Source organism: Budorcas taxicolor, chromosome 10 (assembly GCF_023091745.1).
Source record: "Budorcas taxicolor isolate Tak-1 chromosome 10, Takin1.1, whole genome shotgun sequence".
Lineage (NCBI taxonomy): Eukaryota > Metazoa > Chordata > Mammalia > Artiodactyla > Bovidae > Budorcas > Budorcas taxicolor.
Window position 1 is genome coordinate 100,990,022 of NC_068919.1, and position 23,310 is coordinate 101,013,331.

Here is a 23,310-nt window from a genome sequence, read left to right on the forward strand (position 1 = left end):
CAGACGTAGTTTTAGGAGAAAAATGATTTGCAAAGTCCTTAGTAGTGTCACTCTAGAGCCACAAAGCTTTTGTATTTATTTGGAGAAATTATTTGGTTGCTTAGATACTAAGGCCTAATTAAATACCTAGAAGTATTTATTTGGAGTAACTGAGCTTATAACTCAGGTGATGGCTGTATGCAGAGACTGGGTGATCTTCTCTATTATTCTGGTTATCAATTTAACCAAATCTGTGGTTAGAGTCTTTGTTGGAAACTGCCATGGAATCAAAAATAGGGACAGAGCAAGTATTTTAAATTTCTCTTACATAGGAGTAGAAGCTTCAATCCGAGCTCTGTAGACCACCAAGTGGAGACAGGACCATCCAATGACTTGAGGAATTTACAGAATGCAGTGACTCTTCAGCAATAATTACAGCCAATAAAGGTTGCTTCCTTTAAGGCAGCCAAGGGCTAAGATTTCCTTAGCAGTAACAATGACATACACTGAATTTCAAATCTATTTTATTACAGAGATCAGTTTCTAACAAATGGAAATGTATCATCTGTTCCTCAACTGTGTAAACAATATTAAATTCCTTTGAAACTGGAATCTGCAGGCACAGCTATTCTTTCCTAAATACTGTATCAGCCCCTAAAGTGAAATGATCCTGAGGAAGATGCAACTTTTTTTTTAATACCAACATACAGATATTGATATATATAGAAAATGATATAGATGCATAATCATTTTCAAAAAGGAACTCCCTTGTGAAAATTTCTCATTCTCTTGCCCACTATTCACAAAGGACTGGTATGGCCAGTCCTGGTGTTTTACAGTCAGACATCAAAGATCCCCAGTGTGTTTCTCTCCAGGCTGACCACAAACTTTAAGTACCTCATTTCAGTACAAGAAACAGGCACTTAAGAATCCCTGGCAGTAACCACCCTCGTGTGTCACCTGAGTCCCTCTAACCTGCTAGCATGTCCTTCAGACAGCAGCCGGTCTGAGGGTCCTTCAGAAGCACATTGACAACATCATAAAGCTTGTGTTCGTACGCCAGCTTATAATACAGGTAGACGTCTTCACAGCATGTGAGGAACTTCCTCAGGTTTTTCAGAACAAATTCTGTAGGCTGATGATGTTTACATCTAAACAGAGAAGCAAGAATGTACAGGTTTAAAATACTGTATCTTAAGCGAGGGCTATAAGCTCTGACACTAAGCATTACCTAGAGAAAAGAATGTGCTTGAGTCTAGGAAATCAGACTAGTATTAGGGTACCAGTATAGCCCTCGCTATCAGTGCTTGATAACAATGAAATTTCATTAAAAATGAGTATCTTAATGCCGGCCTTAATTTCCTGCTCCAAAGGGATTTTTTGATGTTTAGTGTTTTTGGCACCTCAGGCCAGCTGAGTAGCTCTCCTCCCATTTTGGGTACAGAGCATCATAAGCCAGCAGTTCTCATTCCTCTGCATCGATCTGTTAAAAAGATCTTATCCCTCTGGATATTCTTGACATCTCTTTGCCATCTAAAGCCGAGGGGTTAGACATGTTATGCTTATACTTAGCTATAAAATTCTTAAAACCCATGCCTGACACCAAAGCAGAGGCATTTTAGTACTTACTTTATTGAAATCTCTTCAAATATACTGGGTCTTAATAACCTTTGCTGCTTGAATTCTTCCAAGTAATTAAAGTCTCCTTTAAGAATCACTTGTTGATACAGAATTTCAGCCCAGTCAGGAATAAAGTCATAGGCCTCTGCCACAATGGAAGCCTGAAAAGGATGGAGGGGAGGAAGGGAAGGAGGACACGGTTAGAGGCAAACGATTCTAGAAAGCAGCTCGACACTGCGCGCTCAGCGAGTGTGGCCGCTGCCGATGACGTTCGAGCCTGGCTGTCAGGGCTGGTGAGAAGTTTGACATTACCCTTCCCCTGACACCCCGTTCTAATCTTCACAAATGAGTTAAGAGAACTGCTGATGAATATTTCTCTCACTCAGCTCTGTTCAGTGAAAGGGCTGATTCCCTGATAACTATCCCTCCTTGTTAAAGGGCTGGAACCGGCCTCCCCGAAGCCCTGGCTTTTTATGCTATCCCGAAAGCACACACAGTCTGGAAACGGCTCAGAGGTGCTCACGGGACCACGAGCAGGGATGTTCCCCTGAACCTCAACTGTTGAAGTGCAAAGGCTTAACAGTGCGGAGAAAGGGGATGGCATGCGGCCTCCAGCCTCTGCCCAGACGACATGCTGGCGAGAAGCACCACTGTGCAGAGGCGGCTGGGTGGGTCAGGCTGCAAAGGCAGGGCTGGCCGGCCTGAGACCCCCCAGGGAAGCCGCACAGCCTCTGGGCCCTGTGACAGGGACGCCAGGAGAGGCGAGGCCGGCGGTACTGCTGGGTCTTTGCGCTCACCTGGTAGAACCGAGGCAGGGCCGTGACACAGTCCATCAGCCTGTGGCGACTCAGGTTGATGAGCATTGTGTTCTGGCCGGTGTTCAGAAAGTGAATCTGCAGCGTAATCAACTTGGTGAGCCGCTGACAGCGCAGGGCCTGGCGCACGCAGGAGTCCTGAGGGGCAAGGGCGGAGGTCGGCATGGACAGACTTCGCGACGTCTCCCCTATGACCCCTCCAGCAGTGGAACAAAATCACTCCTGCAAAACCAAGCCCCAAGGCCAGTCTGACTAAGGCTCCCGGTTACCTTGGCGTAACTCTCTGCCGCGTCCAGCATCAGAGTCAGGGCCTTCAGCAGCAGCTGCTTCAGTCGCCGCCCATCCTTGACGTGGTCCTCTGCAGGGAGTGGAGCGGACGTGCCTGTGTCTGGCTCCCAGAGCGGGCTACTCTCCCCCCAGAGCAGCAGCGTGGGCTAGAGACTCAGCCCAGCTCGCGCCCACAGGGAGGCAGCCGTGTCTCGCTCAGGTGAACTGAGACTCGCACACTCCCTCCCTCTGCACACGCCAGAGTGGGAGTCACTGCCCTGTCTGGTTCGCTCCTCTCTCAAGCGTCCTGGCAGGCGCCCACAGCCGCAGCATACAGTGGTTCCTGACAGATGACACCTCTGGACGCACGGGCTACAAGAGGGGTAAATGCCTTCCGACCCCCCTTCCGCCTCCTTTCTGCCCCGCTGGGACCCACTGGATGAATGTCAAGCTGAGGTATCAGTCTCCTGGTTTCTTGCCGTTCTTAGCCCTGAGACCCTTCCCTGGCCAGCAGCACTGCCCTGGGGGTGCCGCTGTGACCTCTGCTTACCCCAGGGCTGAGACTCGATCAGCTTCAGCTGGATGCAGGCGGCTGCCTCGTGGTTCTCGCCGATCTCCCGGCACATGCTGAAGCACAGCGCGATCATGTTGTGCTTCTCGCTGTCGCCGGGGCGGCGGCGCTTGATGTAGTCCAGCAGGGCCGTCTTCAGGGTGCCACTCTGCCCAGAAAAACAGGGTTACCCAGGCCTCAACCAGGCACTGCAGGGCAGGCAGGGCTGACCTAGTCCTTCGCTTCTGCCAGTTCCTCAAAAACTCCCACAGAAAAGGGAAAGAGGCCCAAGGGAAGGCGTGTGTCTGCTACCCTGAATACAGGCGAACGGCACATCCTCCCCGCTGGCCGGAGCGTGAACCCCAAGACCTGTCAGAGGAAAAGCCTTAACAACGTGTACACATGCATGAGCCTTCACAACTCCACTCTAAATTCTGTCCCTCAAGAAGCAAGCAGAGGAAAGGGCTAAGATGGATATAACAAGGATATTTGATAGCAAACAATTAGAAATAATCCAGACGGCCAACAAAAGGCTAATGTAGCCATTAGAACCAATGTTGACTTGAACACTGAGAAACGCAGGCTATTCCCTATCTGCTCAGCATGACACAAGTTTAGTAAAAAATGTAAACATGTACACACACACGTAAACATGCATGTGTACATGCTTGTGGGTGCCTGTGGAAACCAAGGGCCGGTACCACACTGTTAGCAGTGACTACAGCAGCTAGACACAACAAGGCTTTTTCCGTGTTCTGTTTCCCAAGTGGTTGTTTTAATACGGAATGCTCACAAATTTCTGTGTCACCCTTGTGCAGGGGTCATGCTAATCTCTGTATGATTCTAGTTCTTAGTATATGTGCTGAAGTAAGCAAATGTCTTAAAATGCATTACTTTCATAATTGGAAACAAAGTTATTAAAAGAATGCTTCAATGCAGAAACAAAAATGCCTCCAAAACAATTTTAAAAGTCCTGAAAGGCATCCCTTGCTCCTTTCCTTGTAACTGGACTAGTTTGCCCTGACACCACTGAGGAGACTTTTTCTGCTTCTCTGAATGCTTCTTGTTAACCCAGAAAAGCAGGCTACTTCCTACCCGCACAACATAGAGAAAAATATGTCTCTTAATCCTGCTTGGCTGGCCCAAGTTCTCAGATAACAAAGTGCACCTAGGTTTTAATTAATTTCTGTGGCCCTGCTACACAGCATGCGGGATCTTCGTTCCCTAATCAGGGATCACACCTGCGCCCCCTGTATCGGAAGCAGTGTCCTAAGCCACTGCACTCCCCGGGAAGCCTCCACAGGGAGGTGAAATGGGTGGAAACAATACTCAGCCCATGAAAGACTTGGAAACAGACTCTCAGATGCAGCCTGGTGTCAGACACAGCTTGTCTAAGAGCAGACAAGAACCAGAGGCCCAAGGCCTGGCGAGTCAGGCCTTTGCTTCCCAGCCTCCTTCCTGGTCATTGTAAGCAGCTCCACAGCTTTCTAGGCCCAGAGCTTGGCACCCACGTCTGAACAGCTCTTAGGAACACTTTTTCATGGTCCCGTGAAAACTCTCCACTCTAAGGGCCCAGGCGGGTCAATCCAGGGAGGGGTTTTGCCCCTGCCAAAGCAGGCCTTGGGACAGGAAGTGAGGAGACTTGCTCTTCATCACTCTGCGTCTATCAGCACATCTGTGACCTGGCTGGAGCTCTGGAACCTCAGGCTACTGGTTTTGGAGTATGTCTGAGGGAGGTCCTTGGTTCTCATCTTCCATATCCCGGAAGTCCACCCTGGTTGGGATTACTCCTGAGAAAGCCTGAGACTCCCAAGGGTCAGGAGAGCAGCGGCCCCGAAACACTGTGCACCTACAGGGTCCAGCTTCTTCCTCATGAGCATCTCAAAGCAGTGCCTCTCGTGCAGCAGGTCGAGCGCGTACGTCATCTCACTGTACCTGCCGATGCCAGTGAGGAGACGCACCTGCAGGGAGAGAAGGCAGCTTGCGTCAGCACTGCTTGGCGTTCTCCGAGCCAGACCCCCCTCCTCTACAGCTCGGCTAGGCGCGTTCACATACCCGGCTCCAGCGGGGAGCAGGGTTAATGGCCAGGCTGCCAGGCTCCCCTCCTTTCCTCCCGCCTGCCTCCCCTCGTCCCGGCCCCACGTACCCAACAGGGGCCTTCTCTGGAGAATTCATACATGCTAGCCGCTGGCTGTCCCCTCCTCTGCTGTCTAAACATGACCATCGCGTGCTGAAGGGTCATCCTCCTGGGCAGGCACCCTTCTGTCCCCACACTCCTAATTACAGCACCCAACTGCTTGCTCAGCTACTTGGGTCAACTTCAAGCCTACAGAATTTGCGGAAGTACGGGAAGCCTGAGTTGCCAGCTCCTTTCAATTCACATACAAGAGGCGGGTCTGAGCCTTGTTTTGCGGGGAAAACGACTGCTGTCTTAGCCCTCTGGAAAAGTGGGGTGAATGGGTGCGACAGCCTGGAGCACGGCAGGGATCCTCTCTGATTTGTTCCTTTGGCGCTCTCTTGGATGCTGATAGAAATCTGGAGCAGAAGGTTGAGCTGCCCAGCCAGCTACCAAGTAGGTAGCGGTATCGAAACGGGCAGATTCCCTAAGAGACATCAGCTCTGAGACGGCCTCCAGCCCACCTGTCTGTCAAAGGTGATCTCAGGATGGGCACAAAGGTCAGGGGTGACTTACCACCAGCCCGTACTCCTCACTGGGGGCCAAGTGGTTGTCAGTGAGCAGCCGGGCGGCCTGCAGGACGCGCATGATGCCCTCCATGTGGCAGGTCAGCGTGAAGCACTGATGAGCCAGAATCAGCAGCTCTGTGGCTGGGTGGGGTGGGCACGCGTTAAGACAGGACTGTCCACTCCGGCTGCCCGGTGTCTCGCTCTGCGTCTGGCCGGAGGGTGCCGGGGCCTTCTGGAGAAGGCTCTCTCACCAGGCCCTGAGATCCCTGGCCGCACCAGCTCTAGGACAGCCCCCTGACGGAGTCAGTTTTCTCTCAGTGATAGCACAGGGTTAACTCTCCTCCGACAGTCCACATACAGTGACAGCACTTCTGAAAGGCTACAACAGTGAGAACAGAGGCTCCTAGCTTTCCACAGATGGAGACTCCCTGCACGCAGACTGGTGCAGTGCCTGCCACCCCGAGCCCGAGGGCACTCTCTGCAGCTCGGCGGGGCGTCAGGGCCTAATCAGGTGCATTCTGATGCTTGGTCCTTCTATGAACTTTTCCGATTAAGATTTGATGACACAAATTTAAAACTACTACACACAATCACTATGGACACAATTAAAAGGGAAAGAGAAAAGTTATCTGTGGTGCTGGAAGCCAGAAGAGGGGTTCCCAGCCTTGACCCACACTGTGCTGAGTGTGCACGGGGCCCTCCCCAGACCCACTCACTCCGAGTCCTTCAGGCCCTGGTTCGCACATTTCCTCTCCAAACCCTTCCTGATGCCACTGGTCCTCTTACTGTGTGAGACACCCCTCGTCTGTGAGCTCCAGGGCTGCTGTTTGACTTGTCCACCACAGTCCTGGCTTCTAGAGTAACTGGCACACAGTCAGTGCTCGGGAGACATTCCTGAACTGGACTGACAGGAGCTTCAGAATCTGTACCTGTCTTCTGGCTGTCCGTACGGCTTGCAGGATCTTAGTTCCCTGACTGAACCTGGGCCTACGGCAGTGAAAGCAAATTCACTGGTCCGCCAGGGAATTCCCAGAAGGTTATTTTAAAAATAAAACTGTTCTACCTCTTAAAATCTCACTTGTTCACTAAACATCAGTAAGACGCCTTTTTTTTTGCATCTATCAGATTTGCAGAGTATAACGTTCCCTGGTGGCTCAAACATAAAGAATCTGCCTAAGATACAGGAGACCCAGGTTCCATCCTTGGGTTGGGAAGATCCCCTGGAGGAGGAGTGGCAACCCACTCCCGTGTTCTTGCCTGGAGAATCCTGTGGACAGAGGAGCCCAGAGGGCTACAGTCCATGTGCTCGTCAACTGTCGAACATGACTGACTAACACTTTCCCTTTCAATGCATCCCAGGAAATGACACTCACACACTGCTTAAGAAGGAGAAGTGAATTTTTCTTCTCTGAAGTAAATTTGGCAATACATATATTTTATATTTTATGTATAGACATTACTTAGCCAACAAAGGTCTGTCTAGTCAAAGCGATGGTTTTTCCAGTAGTTGTGTATGGGTGTGAGTGTTGGATTATAAAGAAAGCTGCTGCTGCTAAGTCACTTCAGTCGTGTCCGACTGTGCGACCCCAGAGACGGCAGCCCACCAGGCTCCTCTGTCCCTGGGATTCTCCAGGCAAGAGCACTGGAGTGGGTTGCCATTTCCTTCTCCAGTGCATGAAAGTGAAAAGTGAAAGTGAAGTCGCTTAGTCGTGCCCGACTCTTAGCGACCCCATGGACTGCAGCCCACGAGACTCCTCCGTCCGTGGGATTTTCCAGGCAAGCGTACTGGAGTGGGGTGCCATTTGAAGAATTGATGCTTTTGAACTGTGTTGTTGGAAAAGACTCTTTGAGAGTCCCTCGGACTGTAAGGAGATCCAACCAGTCCATCCTAAAGGAGATCAGTCCTGGGTGTTCACTGGAAGGACTAATGCTGAAGTTGAAACTCCAATACTTTGGCCACCTGATACACAGAGTTGGCTCACTGGAAAAGACTCTGATGCTGGGAGGGATTGGGGGAGAAGGGGACGACAGAGGATGAGATGGTTGGATGGCATCACTGACTTGATGGACATGAGTTTCAGTAAACTCCAGGAGTTGGTGACGGGTAGGGAGGCCTGGCGTGCTGCAGTCCATGGGGTCGCAAAGAGCTGGACGTGACTGAGCGACTGAACTGAAAGCTTTAAAAACGGGCATACTCCTGAGTCAGGAATTTTTCTTATAGAAGTAATCATGGATGTGCACACAGACTGCCTGTGAGCACGTCTGTCAGTGTTTAAAGCAGCAGAAGCTACTATAAGCAATCTGCAGGTCCTGTAACAGGGTATACCTTTTAAAATTACATGTAAGAGAAATACTGTGTAACTGTTAAAAAAATTATGTAGAACAGTCAGTGTCATGGAAAGATATTAATGATAGCATATTCATAATTATAAGTAGTAGCCACAGTATAATGCCATTAAAAAAAATGAGCATCTATGGACTTGCACAGAAAAAGATGAGAGGGGCACACACTACTGAAGGAGCCCAACAGCACGGAAATGGGCTTTGAAACCACAGTGTTCAGATGCCAGCTATGTCACATAATAAGCTATAAATTAATCAACTTCTCTGAAGTTTCAGTTTCCTTCTTCTAAAATGGGGACAATAATAGCCATTTTGTAGGGTAATGCAAGAATGAAATAAGCTAAATATACAAAATGGGAAAAGGTTACTTTCTGGTGTGATTTTAAATTTTGGGCTGCATTTCCACACATATTTTCTAGCTTTTCTTCAGTGGACTCATGGCTTTGTACTGAGAACTTATTAACAATTGTGGAGGAGGAGGGATCCAGACAGGCAACAAGGGTCCAACAGAAGGCTTCCCAGTGACCTGCTCGGGCCCAAACATGTGAGAAGATGGCCAACAACTTACTGCAAGATAGCTCCCCGTGGGGAACAGAAGAAATCTTCTCCAACAACTTCATGCCCACCAAGGTGGGGTCTTGACACAAAGCGGTCAGCTGAAGAAATATCTGGCTTTCCTCTGCTGGGCTAAACACCTGCCTGTGTCCTGTACAGAAAGACGTGGAGAAAGGCGCTAGTTTTACCGTGAGAGAGGTCAGAGGAAGACAGGAGCCCCAGGGCAGGAGGCCACTGCGCAGGCCTGGGCCCAGGAGGCCACGCCGAGGGAGCTGCCCGGGCGGCCATCCTCCAGCGCTGCAGGCGAGGTGCCCTCGCACAGGACAGCAGGGGCTCATCAGCTCAGAGAAAAGCACCGTCACTCCAAATACGACCCTAAAGTGGTGAACAAGAAGCAACAGTGGGCAAAGTAATGCAGGGGCCCCTGGTGTCCAGTGGTTAAGAAGCCACCTCACACGGCAGCAGACGCTGGTCTGAGCCCTGGTCCTGGGAGACCCCACGCGCCACGGGGCAGCTAAGCCTGTGTACGCGCCACGGCTGCCGAGTCACGAGCTCCAACTACGGAGCCCACGTGCAGCGGTACCGAAGCCCAAGCTCCGCAACAGGAGAAAAGCCACCACGAAGAGAAGCCTGCGCTTCTAGAGCAGACCGCGCGCTCTGCAGCTACGAGCAGCCCGCATGCAGCAATGCAGACCCAACACGGCCAAAGATAAACAAGTAAATCAATATTTTTAAAGGAGGAAATAAATGCAGTGTGTTCTCTTTCAAGTGCAATCTGGCACCTTGCCAGGACAGCACAGAGGATGTACATGAACCTAAGTCAAATCCTTGCTGTGGGCAGCTGGACAGTGGTCTGAAAGGCCGGGGAGGCCTGGGAGCAGGGCACCTGTTCCCTCCGACGGTGTCAGCAGCTCCCGGGTCACCTCTTCAGCCACAAGTGCAGCCACTGTGTCTGGCCTGAGGCCCTGGGTGCTGATGAAGGCTTGAGCTCGCTTGCATCGATTAGGCTGCTGAGAGGCCAAGATGGCCCGGAGCACGGCCTCACCATCCTGGGCAGCGACGTCTGCGTAGGAACAGCCCAGCTCCTGAGAGGGAGGCAACCCACACCATCACGAGGGGCCAGTGGAAGCCAGCAGAACACCACCCTTCCCGGAATCTGACATGGACAGAGGCCGTGGTTTTCTGAGCTTCAAGATCCCTCACCCTAAGCAGGAAGCTTACAAGAAGGAAACCTGTTTTCTGAGTCCCTTCTATCACTTTGCCAATGAGCTGAATCCAAGCAAGAGAAGGTTTGTCTTCAGAAATCATCAGGTGACTTACCCTCTCTGACTGAACACTGAGCTTTTCAAATGTCATGAAACCTAAATAAAAGGCGGAGCCCTTCTTTACTGTTCCCATGGCAGCAGGAAATCTTAATTTCCAAAGCCGCCTCTGCGCTCTGTCCAAGGCAGGGCTTCACCCTCGGCTAGCTTTCTCTCGCGCTCTTCCACCGCATTTAGGGTAGAATCTTTTTCTCCCTCAATCAGCACAAAGCCGACACAGCTGCTGGCTGCTTTGGCTCCCGTCTTTACACTCAAGTTCATTTTAAAAACTTGAAATTTTGGGCCCTGTCCCACATGGCGAGCTCCCCTCTATGGTTCAGGGGGTGGATATACAGGGGCCAACACACCGACAAGAGCGCTCCCTCCAGGTCGGGGTCATCACTGACGAGCCGACCGGGCAACGTCCCAACTGCCCCCCAGCCCCCCGAGGCAGCTCCCCGTGGAGGCCCCGCTGGCGCGCACCTTGGCGAGCTCGTAGAGACAGAGCACCTGCCGGCAGCAGTGCTTCCCGTGGAGGCACTTGCTTGTCAGAGTTTCCAGGTTCGTCACCACTTCATCCACGGGGGGCAGCATCACAAACGACCGACTGTCCAGACTGGAAGCTGGAAGCAAACAGAGGTCTGTGGGGGGGCTTTCAAGGCCTCTCCTTGGCCCCCACGACCCTGCCTCTCTGCTCACAGCTTCCTTCACTGCACCCTTTGGACTCCCTCGGGTCTGGGACCGCTTCTAACAGGGCTCACACCCCACTTACCCGTCTGTCACTGCCCTCTTCCAGGAAATCCCAGCCCAGGATACTCTGAAGGTCTCAGAGGCTAAAAAAGACTCAAAGCCACCTAACACACATACTGCTGTTGCTGCTGCTGAGTCACTTCAGTCGAGTCCGACTCTGTGCGACCCCACAGGTGGCAGCCCACCAGGCTCCCCCGTCCCTGGGATTCCCCAGGCAAGAACACTGGAGTGGGTTGCCATTTCCTTCTCCAATGCAGCAAAGTGAAAAGTGAAAGTGAAGTCGCTCAGTCGTGTCCACCTTAGCGACCCCATGGACTGCAGCCTACCAGGCTCCTCCGTCCATGGGGTTTTCCAGGCAAGAGTACTGGAGTGGGTTGCCAGTGCCTTCTCACACACATACTAGAGACCATCAAAGACGCCCGCCAGACTCTCCCCTACACACACTCCCTTCCAGTTTCCCCTTCTATCAAGTCATCACAGGTCTGCCTGACTGCATCTCGGAACATCTCTGTGGTCACTGCCTGGCGTCCAGCCTGCACCCCATGCATCTAAGAGGCTGTCCCTGTCCCCTGCTGCCAGTCTCCCTGCTCCCCCAGTTCAGCTTCGCAAACCTGGTGCCCTCTGCATTATAAAATACAGATCAAAAAAATCAAGGCTCCGCTGGATAGATATCTTAAAGGCATAGTAAAAGTAAAAGCCATTTCTGGTTTCTCTTTAAAATAATTTAAAAAAAGCTCTTAGCCTACAATAAAACTTCAATTTAATAAAGGGTTTCCTATTAGGGGAAAAAAATAGGAAAGGATATTTACATGACACTGTTCCTAATAGCAAAAACAAAACTGAAAAATTTTAAGTGTGTATCAGTGAATCATCGTTAAAAAATCATATACATTCATACAGTACTCTGCAGCCGCTAGAACCACGAGGCTCATCTCTCTGCACTGACAGCACGCATGTCCACGCACGCATGCAAGCCCACACACACAGGACGACGTACGCCGCGCAAGTACAAGAGGTTATCCTGGGGAAGTCGGTGGGGGTGGTGCTGAACGGGTGGATAACTTTTACTTTTCTACTTTACGCACTTCTGTATTGTGTGATTTGTTACATTAAGAATATAATCCTTCTGTATTTAAGATACTACTTTTTAAAAAATATACTTTAAACACAAAAAAATAAAAAGCAACTCAGACCATGTTATTCTTCTGCTTAAAACCCTTCATCTGGGTTTCCATTTCTAGGTCTCTCCCACTGAACTCCACATAAAGCCTAGATCCAGGGCACGGAGCCCTCTATGAAGACTCTGGAAAGTAAACAGGAGCAGGTGGGTTGGAGATAACCTGTACTTCCACTGTCTCCCTGCTAGTAACCTCCAGACTGAATGCAGTGCTGCCTGAAACCCAGAACCCATCACTGCAGCTCACAGAGAAAAGGAGCAGTTCAGGAGACGTCCTTGGGAACAGGCTCACGGAGTGGAACAGGAACTCCCAGGAGCGCCCATTATCTCTTGTCTCTGCTCTTAAGCAACCCCTTAACTGTGGTCGGCAGGCTGCAGCAGCAGCTGGCAAGAGCCAAAATTCAGAGAGGGACCTTCTTTTCAGAACAGAGGTGCTCCAGTCCTGAGCAGGCAGAGGGAATCCCTGCTCTCTTCTGCATCATCCCGTTGGCTGGCCCAAGACGCACTCCATCAGGAGAGCGTATGACAGAACGGGGCAACTGGCAGCTCCAGCTTTGGCCGGAAGACTGAAGCGGGAAGCCTCAGGCAACCAGAAAGTGCCCGGGAGAGGGATTTAGGAAAGCAACACAATAAAGCTGTTCGTAAGCATTAGGGCTCATCCATTCCTGGGCTCTGCGTTATGGATCTGGTCCTGACCAACAATCGGAGACTCAGAGGAGTGAGTCGACAGACAGATCGCTGCTCAGGCTGCAGATGGGCACAGCGTGGCACACACAGGATGGTCTGCACAGCAGCACAAAGAAACGGAGAATGGCTGTCAGAACCACAGCCCACACAAAGTGGTGGGCACTTGCAGTCTGAACGCAGCCAGCTCAACTGGCTGCTCTAAACATATCAACATTCTTCACAGGATTTAAACAAGATCCAACATCTCATGACACACCACTCAAAATGGCCAAGATACAACGCGAAGTTATTCAGCATACAAAGATACAGGACAAGCTCAACTCACGCAAGAAAAGAAATGCTGAAACTCAGCCCTAAACGGCATGGCTGCGGGAATCATCTGAAAGACTTTAAGAAGCCACTACAGACGCTCCGACAGGCGGTTACGAGCGCCCACGACCTAGACAGAAAGACACAGTCTTAGCAGAGAAAGGAACGGTACAAGGAGTGAACAGGAAATTTTAGAACTGAAATTTAAAAGTCACAGAGATAAAAGCTAACAGAACAGAAATTCCAGAATGAGTGAAAATGAAGGCAGACGAATAGAGAAGAATTGAAAAAGCTGAACAAAGCCTCAGGGACTTGAGACAATAACATTCTAAGATTCATGTCACTGGAGTCCCAGGAGGAGAGCAATATGAGTATGGTGCTGAAAAAAATTAAAAAAAAAAAAACCACACACCGATGTCTGAAAACTACCTAAATTTGATAAACCTACATGCTTAAGAAGCTCAAACAGCATAACCCACACCACCCCCTGGCCAAAAATCAAACTGCTGAAAAGACAGAAAAAAAAATCTTGAGAGCAACAAGAGAAAAATGTGTCGATAGGGGAACAACAATTCAAAAGACTGCAGATTATGCATCAAATACCATGCGGGTCAAAAAGCAAGTGGCGGAACATTTTTAAGTGTGGAAAGAAAAGAATAAACGTTCTATACCCAGCAAAAAATCAGCCTTCAGGAATGGACGGAGTAAGACAGCCATTCCCAGACGAACAACACGCTGAGGAAGTGAAAAACAGGAGCACTCTGCTTCTAACAATCACACAGATGGAGAAAGGGACGGAAGGAAACTCAGAGCATCAGAAATGAAGGAGGAGCAACAAGAACTGTAAATGTCTGCTTCTAACAGACGACTCTAAAGAATCACTACGGAGCCCTTCACACAGATGGAGAAAGGGACGGGAAGGAAGCTCAGAGCATCAGAAATGGAGGAGGAGCAACAGAAACTGAATATCGGAACCTCCCCGGCAGCCGAGCAGTTAAGGCTCTGCGCTTCCAATGCAGAAGGGCACGAGTTCAATCCCTGGTCAGGAAACTAAGCTCCCATAAGACATGCAGTATGGCCAAAAAATTAAGAAGAAGGAAAAAAAAAAAAGACTAAATATCTGAGTAAATATACTGATAATAAACTCTCAAGTTTGTGAAAACATATTTTTCAGTTGAAAACAAAAAATTTAGCACTGTTTGATGAAATTTTCAATGTATGTAGGAGTTACATAATGAGGCAACTTGGACATAAAGGGAGAGAAGGGACATGACCCACAAGGTTTCTAACCTTCAGTTGAGGTGAGAAAACATGATTTTAAGTAGACTGTGAAAAGTTACATGTGTTTAACGCAACCCTTAAAGCAACCAATTTAAAAAAAAAACGATGCAAAGCTATATAGTCAAAATCCCAAATTAAAATGGAAGACTAAAAACTGTTAAAATAACCCAAAGGCAAGAAAAGGTTTCCTCAAAACACACAAACTACCAAAACCCACCCAAGATTAAAAAAAATAATAATAATAACCTGATTAGTCACATAACTATGAAATAAATTACAGTTTAAAATCTTCCAAAGCAAAAATCTCCAGGTTTAGATGGTTTTACTGCTAAATTCTATTGAACATTTGAAGAAGAAATAACACCAATTCCATACAAAATTTTCCAGAAAACAGAAGAGGAGGGAAACTTTCCAATTCATGAAACTGGCATTACTCTGATACAAAAACCAAAGAGTATAAGAGTACAGATCAGTGTTCTTCATGCACAAAAATGCAAATGTTCTCAACAAGGTAAGTTGATTCCAGTAGTATATCAAAAAGAATAATGTACTATAACCAAGTGAGGTTTTTCCTAGGAATACAAAAAGCTGGTTCAGTATTTTAAAAAATCAATTAATGTAATCTACTGCATTACTGGGGCTTCCCAGGTGGTGCCAGTGATAAAGAATCTGCCTGCCAATGCAGGAGGTGTGAGACATGGTTTCAATCCCTGGGTCAGGAAGATCCCCTGGAGGAGGACATGGCAACTCACTCCAGTACTCTTGCCTGAAGAATCCCCACGGACAGAGGAACTTGGTGAGCTGTAGCCCCTAGGGTTGCAAAGAGTCGGATACGACTCAAGCGACTTATCACACACACACGCACTGTAGTACTAGTCTAGAGAAGAGGAAAGCACAATCTTATCAATGGATGAAGAAAAAAGAGACAAAATTCAACAATGATTCATGATAAAAACTATCAGCAAATTAGGAATAGAACTTCCTCAACATGACAAAGGTATCTTCAAAAATCCTAACCTAATACTTAATGATGAAGGCTAAATGCCTCCTCCCTAAGACCAGTAACAAGGCAAGGATGGAAGCTGTTGTCAGTACAATAAATGAAGAATAATTAATGAAGGAAAGAGACTGGAGAGAAGGAAACAGAACCACCTCTACTTGCAGATATGACTATCTTCATAGAAAATCCCAAGGAATCTACAAGAAAACTCTTAGGGTAAGTGAGTTTAGCAAGATCACAGAATTTAAGCTTAATGTAAAAAATCAACCATAATTCTAAATGTGATCATGTACAACTGGAAACATGATTATTTACACAGAGTAAATTCCAGTGAATTAACTGTAAATCAGACAGATTCCCTCTAATCTTGCTACACAGCTAGTTAAAAATACAGGTGTTTCTACCTCATTGAGTAGTTAATTATCTAGTTTATGGATTACCCTTAACTTAGTATAACTGGTGTGTCAAGTCTCTTTCTACCTGGAGAGAGTGCCTCCCAGGAGGCGGCAGCAGGACCTTCACTTACCCTCTTCTTCCTCAGGAAGCTCAGCACTCCCCAAGAGCGCGAGGATCTCCGGGTGCAGGTCATCCTCACTAGCCTCCCCTGAAGCGAGCGCCCTGCAGTGCAGCACCAAGGCAACGTCTTGGTGATAGAAACGGAAATACCGGCACGCTCGGCTTGCTTCGTGCACACAGCCGTCATCCAGCAGGCGCCCGATCAAACAGTTTAGGGACGCCTGCTCCTTCCAGTTCAGTTCACTGTCACAAATGTCTCTGGATGGAAGGCCAGTGAGTTCTAAGTATTTTGATGTGTTCAGAACAGCCAAGTTAGAGAACGAAAACTCACTGGCTAAGCCATCAAGGGAAAGGTCACCTCCAGCTGAGGCCTGCTGAGGCGCCCTGGGCCCTCCTTCCTCCTGGCTGCCCGTGAGGGTGTGCTGGGCGATACGGCAGAGCCAGACCTGCTTCTCCAGGCCCTCCAGGTCCTGCAGAGGCACTGGGTCCTCCCGGGCGAGCCAGTGCCCCGCCAGCGTGAGCAGCAGGTGGCGCTCCTCGGCGCTGCTGGGGCCCCCTGCAGCGGGGCACTCACCTGCCCACAGGGCCTGGGCTGAGAAAAAAGAAGCTGCTGCTCTGCTAGAAATGGAATTTTTCTTAAAATTCTCATGACATTTTTTCCAGAAGTCAATTCGTGCTTGTTTCAGGGACCACTGGTCAATGCGCTTTAAGGTCTGCATTTCCTGTGTCATCTGTGAAATTGAGCAAAGCGAGTCTTAGCTTTTCCTAGATAGAGAAGTATCATAAATGCTACTGCTCCCTACTTGTAAGAATCCACATCAAACTAGAGAACATGGGACTTGGCTACAGAGGATCCTGGAAGTTTTATCTGTAAAGGTAAAATATGAAAAACAATTCTAAATTTATCTAATTGAATGAAGTTCAAGAGGAAGCCACGCTATATTTAATTCTATTCAATATAGTTGAAGCATGTCCTGTAAGCTAACTTTATATTAAAGCAAATATTCCTCAAAAATGGGCATTGCAGGCTCATCCATTTCTGAAAGTAATCTGTGTGTCAAAAGTGAAAAAGTATCATCTCTGATAAGTCACATATCTCAATGAATTCTCCAAATAATGCTGGTTCAAAAAGCTCAGTTTTTAATTAACTTGAAGACCTATGGTACCTCTTCAATCACCAAGTCGTCCACAGGCAGCCCAGCTAGTTCGGCTACCTTCCTGGCCAAAGCAAAGTGTCCGTCTGTCTCCAGTTTTTCCAAAACTGACCTACATTCACGCTGGAAACTCTCAAGGCTGTAGCTGGTAATGAGTGCACGGTTAATGGCTGTGGGTGTATCCTTCAGAATCTGATTGAGGACACACAGCTTCTTCACATCTGGGCCTGTGCCGAACAGAAGGAGAGTTAAGCATTAAAACAAAATGAAACATTAAAAAACAGAAGCAAAATACTGATACGGCCATTTCAAGAGCAACTAAATATGAGGGAAGAATGTGTATATTTAACCTAATAATGTGCTTAAAGGGAAAACAACCACCTATTTCTCTACTCTGCTTGGCTGGCAGAGGAAGCCCAAGGCAGCTCCTATATATCTGGCTTTACACACCAGGCGGAAGCTGCTGGCCTCCCATGCAGCAGCTTTGGGAAGCTTTGGCCTTTCAGGTCAGGTCCATCTTTTTCCAGACTTTTCTACCCTAAGTTTCTTTTTATGATTGTTCACTCATTCATTTATGCCAAGCATCATGTGGATCAACATACATAACCTGCAGGACAGCTAAACAACAGCCAGGACTCTAACGTGGCTCCCCGGCATCCGGAACGGAGCCCCGCGTGCTCTCCCAGACATCTGTCTAACACAGCCCAAGGAGACCCAGCTGAGCACTCCCTGATGGCCCCAGGAAATCTTAATCCAGCGATAACTGACGTGCAATATTACATCAGTTTCAGTGTACGACACAATGGTTCGGCATTTTTTAACCTTGATTGTTTACATTCTTCTGCTTAGTTATCTCTGGCTGTGCCGTGTCTCTGTGGCCACGTGGGCTCTTCTCTAGTTGTGGCAAGCAGGGCCTTCTCTTGGTTGCGGGGCACAGGCTTCCCGAGGTGGCTTCTCTCTTACATGAGCAGATGCTTTGGGGTGTGCGGGCTTCAGAAGCTGTGGCACGCGGGCTCTGGAGCACAGGCTCAGCAGTTGTGGCGCACGGGCTTAGCTGCTCTGCAGCACGTGGGACCTTCCGGGATCAGGGATCGAACCCATGTCTCCTGCGCTGGCAGGCGGATTCTTTACCAGTGAATCACCAGGGAAGCCCCTGACATTTCTGAACATTACAAAACAATTACCACGATACATCCAGTAACTATCTGCCACCACACACAGTTTTTACACGTTTACTGACCACATGCCCCAGGCTGTCCAGGGCCTCCTGTGGCTCATTTCCTTTGTAACTGGGTGCGTGCCCCTCACCCTCCTCCCTCCGGCAACTGCCTCTCTGCTCCCGGTGCCTGTGTGTCTGCTTCTGTCCCGTTCTGCTTGTCCATTCACTCTTTAGATGCCACATATAAGTGAAATGATGCGCTATTTATCTGCCCTAGAAATTCTTGTCCTGAATAACCCTAGGAATTCTCTGCCAATCATTTACGTGGTTTGGTCTGTGCCTACTCTCAGACAGAGTAACACAGAGGCCCCGTCTGCCCTGTGATAAAGGAGGGGCACGAAAACCACTGCACAGGGCCTGCTCCCCTGCCACCAGCCGGGCTGCGCTGGGAGGCAGCTAATTCCAGGGACGGAGACACCTTGTGTAATATCCACCAGTACCGGTGTGCTGGCTTTCTATGCTGGCACAATGTATAACATAAGTTTAAAAAAAAAACATGTTTCTCTCCTCTAAGCACACACATGGTATACACATAAAAATATTATACAAAAACAATGTAATTCGGTGAGTAAGTCATTATGGTAATGGTTAACAACATAGACAATCTTTGTAATCTTTTAAGATATGGTACTTTGGCAAGAAAACAGGAAATTCATTTCTGAAAAACTTAAAAGTTACTATACACCGATGACAATATACTAAAAGGATCTACGGTTTGGTCTACACAGTGATTGACAAGTAGCTCCTGTGTAATACATGTTGGAAACACCCCCTCTTTCCTTCAAGCCTGCACAGCCTACAAGACTGGCATAAGCCCAGGTATTCTAGCACTGTTCTGTGCAAATGTGAGCTTCCAGTTGAACATCTGTGAGTTTAAATGTGATAACATAACCCTGGGAGTGAAAAATACTAGAATCTAGTGTAAAAGAGTAACAGTACCACTCAACAAAACCTTGAAATTCTCAAAAAGTAGGAAAGAAAATAAGGGAATACTAGTTTCATCCAATCAGCAATAAGCTTAGAGACTGCCAGTGTCTAGAGGAATCTGCAAAAAATCACAATTTGTCTCTTAAAACCTTCAAAATGAAGCAGGCATTCCTGAAGCAAGTTTGTGACCTTGAGAAACGGTGACACGGTAAGGTCCCTTGTCAGAGAAAGAGCAGCAGTGACGCCAGGGGAGAGCCGGCTGCTTGCTCAGCATGGGTGGATGGCCGCGCTGGGTGCGCCCCACCCCCCGCTGCGCTAAACGCTCCGCCCTCGGTCGCGGTCTCCTGTCACCTCTTCCTCACACCGTGCTCTGGCCTATAATCTTTCAGGTCATGTGCGTTTTAATTTCCTGAATGCTCTCCTAAACTCTGTTCAAGATTAAGTATGCTAACTCCCTAGCAGCAACTTAGATGTAAGGACTGTCTTACCATCAGAGAAGAGATGCTCTATTCCAACAAACAGCTGTAAAAGCCTCCCCAGCTCATACTGGGTGCCACACTGCTGCAGCATAAGCTTCAAAAGGAAACACACGTGCTCCTTCAGCCACGGCGCAGGGATGGCAGCGGGGACCCTTGTGGCTGCTGTCTCAAGCTATTAAAAAAAAGAGAGGGATAGGGAAAGTGGTTTCACAGGAACAGCACATCAAAAAAATCTCCAAAACTTGAGAATGTCTAAAAAAGCCAAGGTCCCATCCAAGGCATCTCCCATCACAAAGGAGGACGGATGCTTCCTTCAGGTCCTTTTCAGACAGCAGTAACTGATATAGCAAATATAAGCCCTCTTCGCCAGCTTTGTAGTTTGTCTCTTTGTGGGGAATTCTGGTGGAGAGAGCTGTGCGTGTAAAAAGTAAAAAAGGGAGAGAGACCTAGAGATTGAACGGAGTGAAGCAATGCAAACACCCCCCAGACAGTGACCGCCAAACTTATAGCCCTGCAAGTGACTGTGAAATTAACCAGACATGCTTCACTTGGCAGCTTCTTCAGAGAGGGTCTAAGCTTGCCTTGGAGTCCAGAAGATTTGAAATTCACATGTGAAGACCTCTTAAAGAGACTTGCTTAACATTTCTGAGCTGGCTGTACTGGTGTGCTTATAGTTTACACTATCATTACAGAAGAATCTCAATTAGTAAGCCTGAATTTTTGTCATTTCAATCAGATGCTACAAACGTTAACAGGAAGATGACCCCAAGCAGCAGCTACACTAGGCCTGAATCAGAGTATTACTTCTTAGTTGTTATTTCCTTGACTCCTTACCTCTACTGCTCTAAGAAAGGGTCTACAGCAGACAGACGATGGAACTGGTTAAAGGGAGAAACGTATGGAAGTAAAGCGCTGAGGCAGAGACGGAGCAGGTGCACTCCGCCTTGCAGGGGCCGAGGCAGGAGCAGACAGGCAAGAGGGAGAGCATACCCTGGAGGGCCGAAGGGTGAAACGCAAAACTAGGAAACCCCTAGGGGTTCACACGGGAGGAGACTTAGATGGCCCTGCGTGTGGTGATGCCTTTTTAGGATAAAATATCGAAGAAATGATCCATGAAAGGAATAACTGATAAGCTGGACTTCAATAAAATTACAAACCTCTGCCCTACAAAAGACAGTGTCAAGAGAATCAGATGAAAAGCCACAGCCTGGAAAAAACATCTGCAACACACCCGTTTGATTTTAAGGTGCTGTTACCCAAAATACACAAAGAACTCTTAAAACTAAACAGAAAATAAGCAACGCTATTTAAAACAAATAGGCTAAAGACCTTAATAGACACCTGACCCAAAACACACACAAATGGCTAATAAGCATATGAGGAAAAGACCCATACCCTGTGTCATCAGGGAAACGCCAACATGAGACGACGGCGCGAGACCGCAACACAGCTGTGAGCAAGGCTAAGGTCTGCAGCTCTGCCAACACCAGAGGTTAGCGAGGACGTGGAGCCTCAGGAGCTTCCACTGCTGGTGGGAACGCAACACAGCACAGCCGCTGTGGAAGGCAGTTTGGCGGCCTCTCCCAAAGCTAGACACGCACTCACCACGTGACCGAGCATCCCTTAGTGACCCCAAACGAGCTGAACAACCACGTCCACATGAAAACCTGCCCGTGCGTGTTTAGAGCAGCTGTTCTGGCTGTAACTGCTAACCCTTGGAAGCAACCAAGAAGTCCTGCAGTGGGCGAATGGACTGGTATATCCACACCACGTGGTATTATTCTACACGAAAAAGAAATGATCCATCAAGCCATGAAAAGACATAAAAGAAACTTAAATGTATGTTACTAAGCGAAAGAAGGCAATCTACAAAGTCTACATTCTGTATGGTTACAATTTACCATATTGTGCAAAAGGCAAAACCAGTGGCTATCAGCGACTGGGGTAGGGAGGGATGAGCAGGGAGCACAGAGGACTTCTAGGGCAGTGGGAACACGCTGCACAGCACTGCGATCATGGATTTAAGTCACGATACGTTCGTCCAAACACATACCCAAAGAAGGTGCACCGAGAGTGACCCAGGCAAACTATGGACTGGGCTGGCCACGGTGTGTCAGCGTAGGTTTATCCCTGCTAACAAGTCATTCTGGCGAGTGGTACAGGTAACAGGGGAGGCCACGCATGTGTGGGAGCAGGAGGTACATGGGAAATCTCTGCACATTCCTTTCAATTCTGTTGTGAACCAAAACTGCTCTAAAAAATAAATTCCTTTTTAAAAAATCGTACGTTTGTGTGTAGAATAGCAGATTTAAAACACCAGAATTCTGTCTCGTCACCCAGACAACAATTACCTGGCAGAATCTGTGCAACACGGAACTCTTGGAACTCCGGGGTCTGCCAAAGCCTTACAACTTCCAGAGGAAAACTTGCAACATAAACTGTGGATAATTTTGGTCCATTTCAGTCCTTAGCACAGTGGCAGCTACCTATTTCTCACTCCTAGCCACCTGGAAGGCAGCTTGCACATATTCCTGGAGCAGTTTACACGCACCTTGTGTCGAGGAGACAGCAGGGGTGGCATAAAGAACCTTGGGTCTTTCAAAGATCGGAGCTCTGTTTGCTGCTTCTGACCACAGCGCAAATAGAGAGGCAGGCAGACGCCGACAGATATTTCACCTCCCCTATTGTTGCAGGCAGACTGGTTCCAAACAGGAAAAGGAGCGCGTCAGGGCTGTATATTGTCGCCCTGCTTATTTAACTTCTATGCAGAGGACATCATGAGAAACGCTGGGCTGGAAGAGGCACAAGCTGGAATCAAGATTGCCGGGAGAGATATCAATAACCTCAGATATGCAGATGACACCACCCTTATGGCAGAAAGTGAAGAGGAACTAAAGAGCTTCTTGATGAAAGTGAAAGAGGAGAGTGAAAAAGTTGGCTTAAAGCTCAACATTCAGAAAATGAAGATCATGGCATCTGGTCCCATCACTTCATGGGAAATAGGGAAACAGTAGAAACAGTGTCACTGCAGATGGTGATTGCAGCCATGAAATAAGGTGCTCACTCCTTGGAAGAAAAGCTATGACCAACCTAGACAGCATACTGAAAAGCAGAGACATTAATTTGCCAACAAAGGTCCGTCTAGTCAAGGCTATGGTTTTTCCAGTGGTCATGTATGGATGTGAGAGTTGGACTGTGAAGAAGGCTGAGCGCTGGAGAATTGATGCATTTGAACTGTGGTGTTGGAGAAGACTCTTGAGAGTCCCTTGGACTGCAAGGAGATCCAACCAGTCCATTCTGAAGGAGATCAACCCTGGGTCTTCATTGGAAGGACTGATGCTGAAGCTGAAACTCCAATACTTTGGCCACTGATGTGAAGAGCTGACTCATTTGAAAAGACCCTGATGCTGGGAAAGATTGAGGGCAGGAGGAGAAGGGGACGACAGAGGATGAGATGGTTGGATGGCATCACCGACTCAATGGACATGGGTTTGGGTGGACTCCGGCAGTTGGTGATGGACAGGGAGGCCTGGTGTGCTGCGGTACATGCAGTCGCAGAGAGTCAGACATGACTGAGCGACTGAACTGAACTGATTGTTGCAAGCTCTACTCCCTTCAACTGAAGTGACTTCCAGGGGATTTAAAAGGCTGGTGCTCTTTTCAACCCCATCTTCTTTTTTGCTTTTTCCCTTGGGA

General features: G+C 48.3%; 1 protein-coding gene and 1 non-coding gene across 2 annotated transcripts in view; both read right to left on the bottom strand.

The window, feature by feature from the left end:
* Positions 1-23,310, bottom strand: part of SPG11 (SPG11 vesicle trafficking associated, spatacsin) — a 79,611-nt gene that overhangs the window by 4,026 nt on the left and 52,275 nt on the right. Inside the window, exons 28-40 of the mRNA XM_052647091.1 lie at positions 19,624-19,786; positions 17,002-17,216; positions 15,846-16,566; positions 10,599-10,738; positions 9,701-9,899; positions 8,828-8,965; positions 5,924-6,057; positions 5,085-5,192; positions 3,232-3,400; positions 2,684-2,772; positions 2,397-2,552; positions 1,609-1,760; positions 955-1,130 (exon numbers count right to left, since the gene is read on the bottom strand). Coding sequence (XP_052503051.1) covers positions 955-1,130; positions 1,609-1,760; positions 2,397-2,552; positions 2,684-2,772; positions 3,232-3,400; positions 5,085-5,192; positions 5,924-6,057; positions 8,828-8,965; positions 9,701-9,899; positions 10,599-10,738; positions 15,846-16,566; positions 17,002-17,216; positions 19,624-19,786 — 2,560 coding nt within the window. The remainder of the gene's footprint in view (positions 1-954; positions 1,131-1,608; positions 1,761-2,396; positions 2,553-2,683; positions 2,773-3,231; positions 3,401-5,084; positions 5,193-5,923; positions 6,058-8,827; positions 8,966-9,700; positions 9,900-10,598; positions 10,739-15,845; positions 16,567-17,001; positions 17,217-19,623; positions 19,787-23,310) is intronic.
* Positions 4,005-4,106, bottom strand: LOC128054881 (U6 spliceosomal RNA). Its single transcript, XR_008200030.1, has one exon. It is a non-coding gene; the product is annotated as a U6 spliceosomal RNA (small nuclear RNA).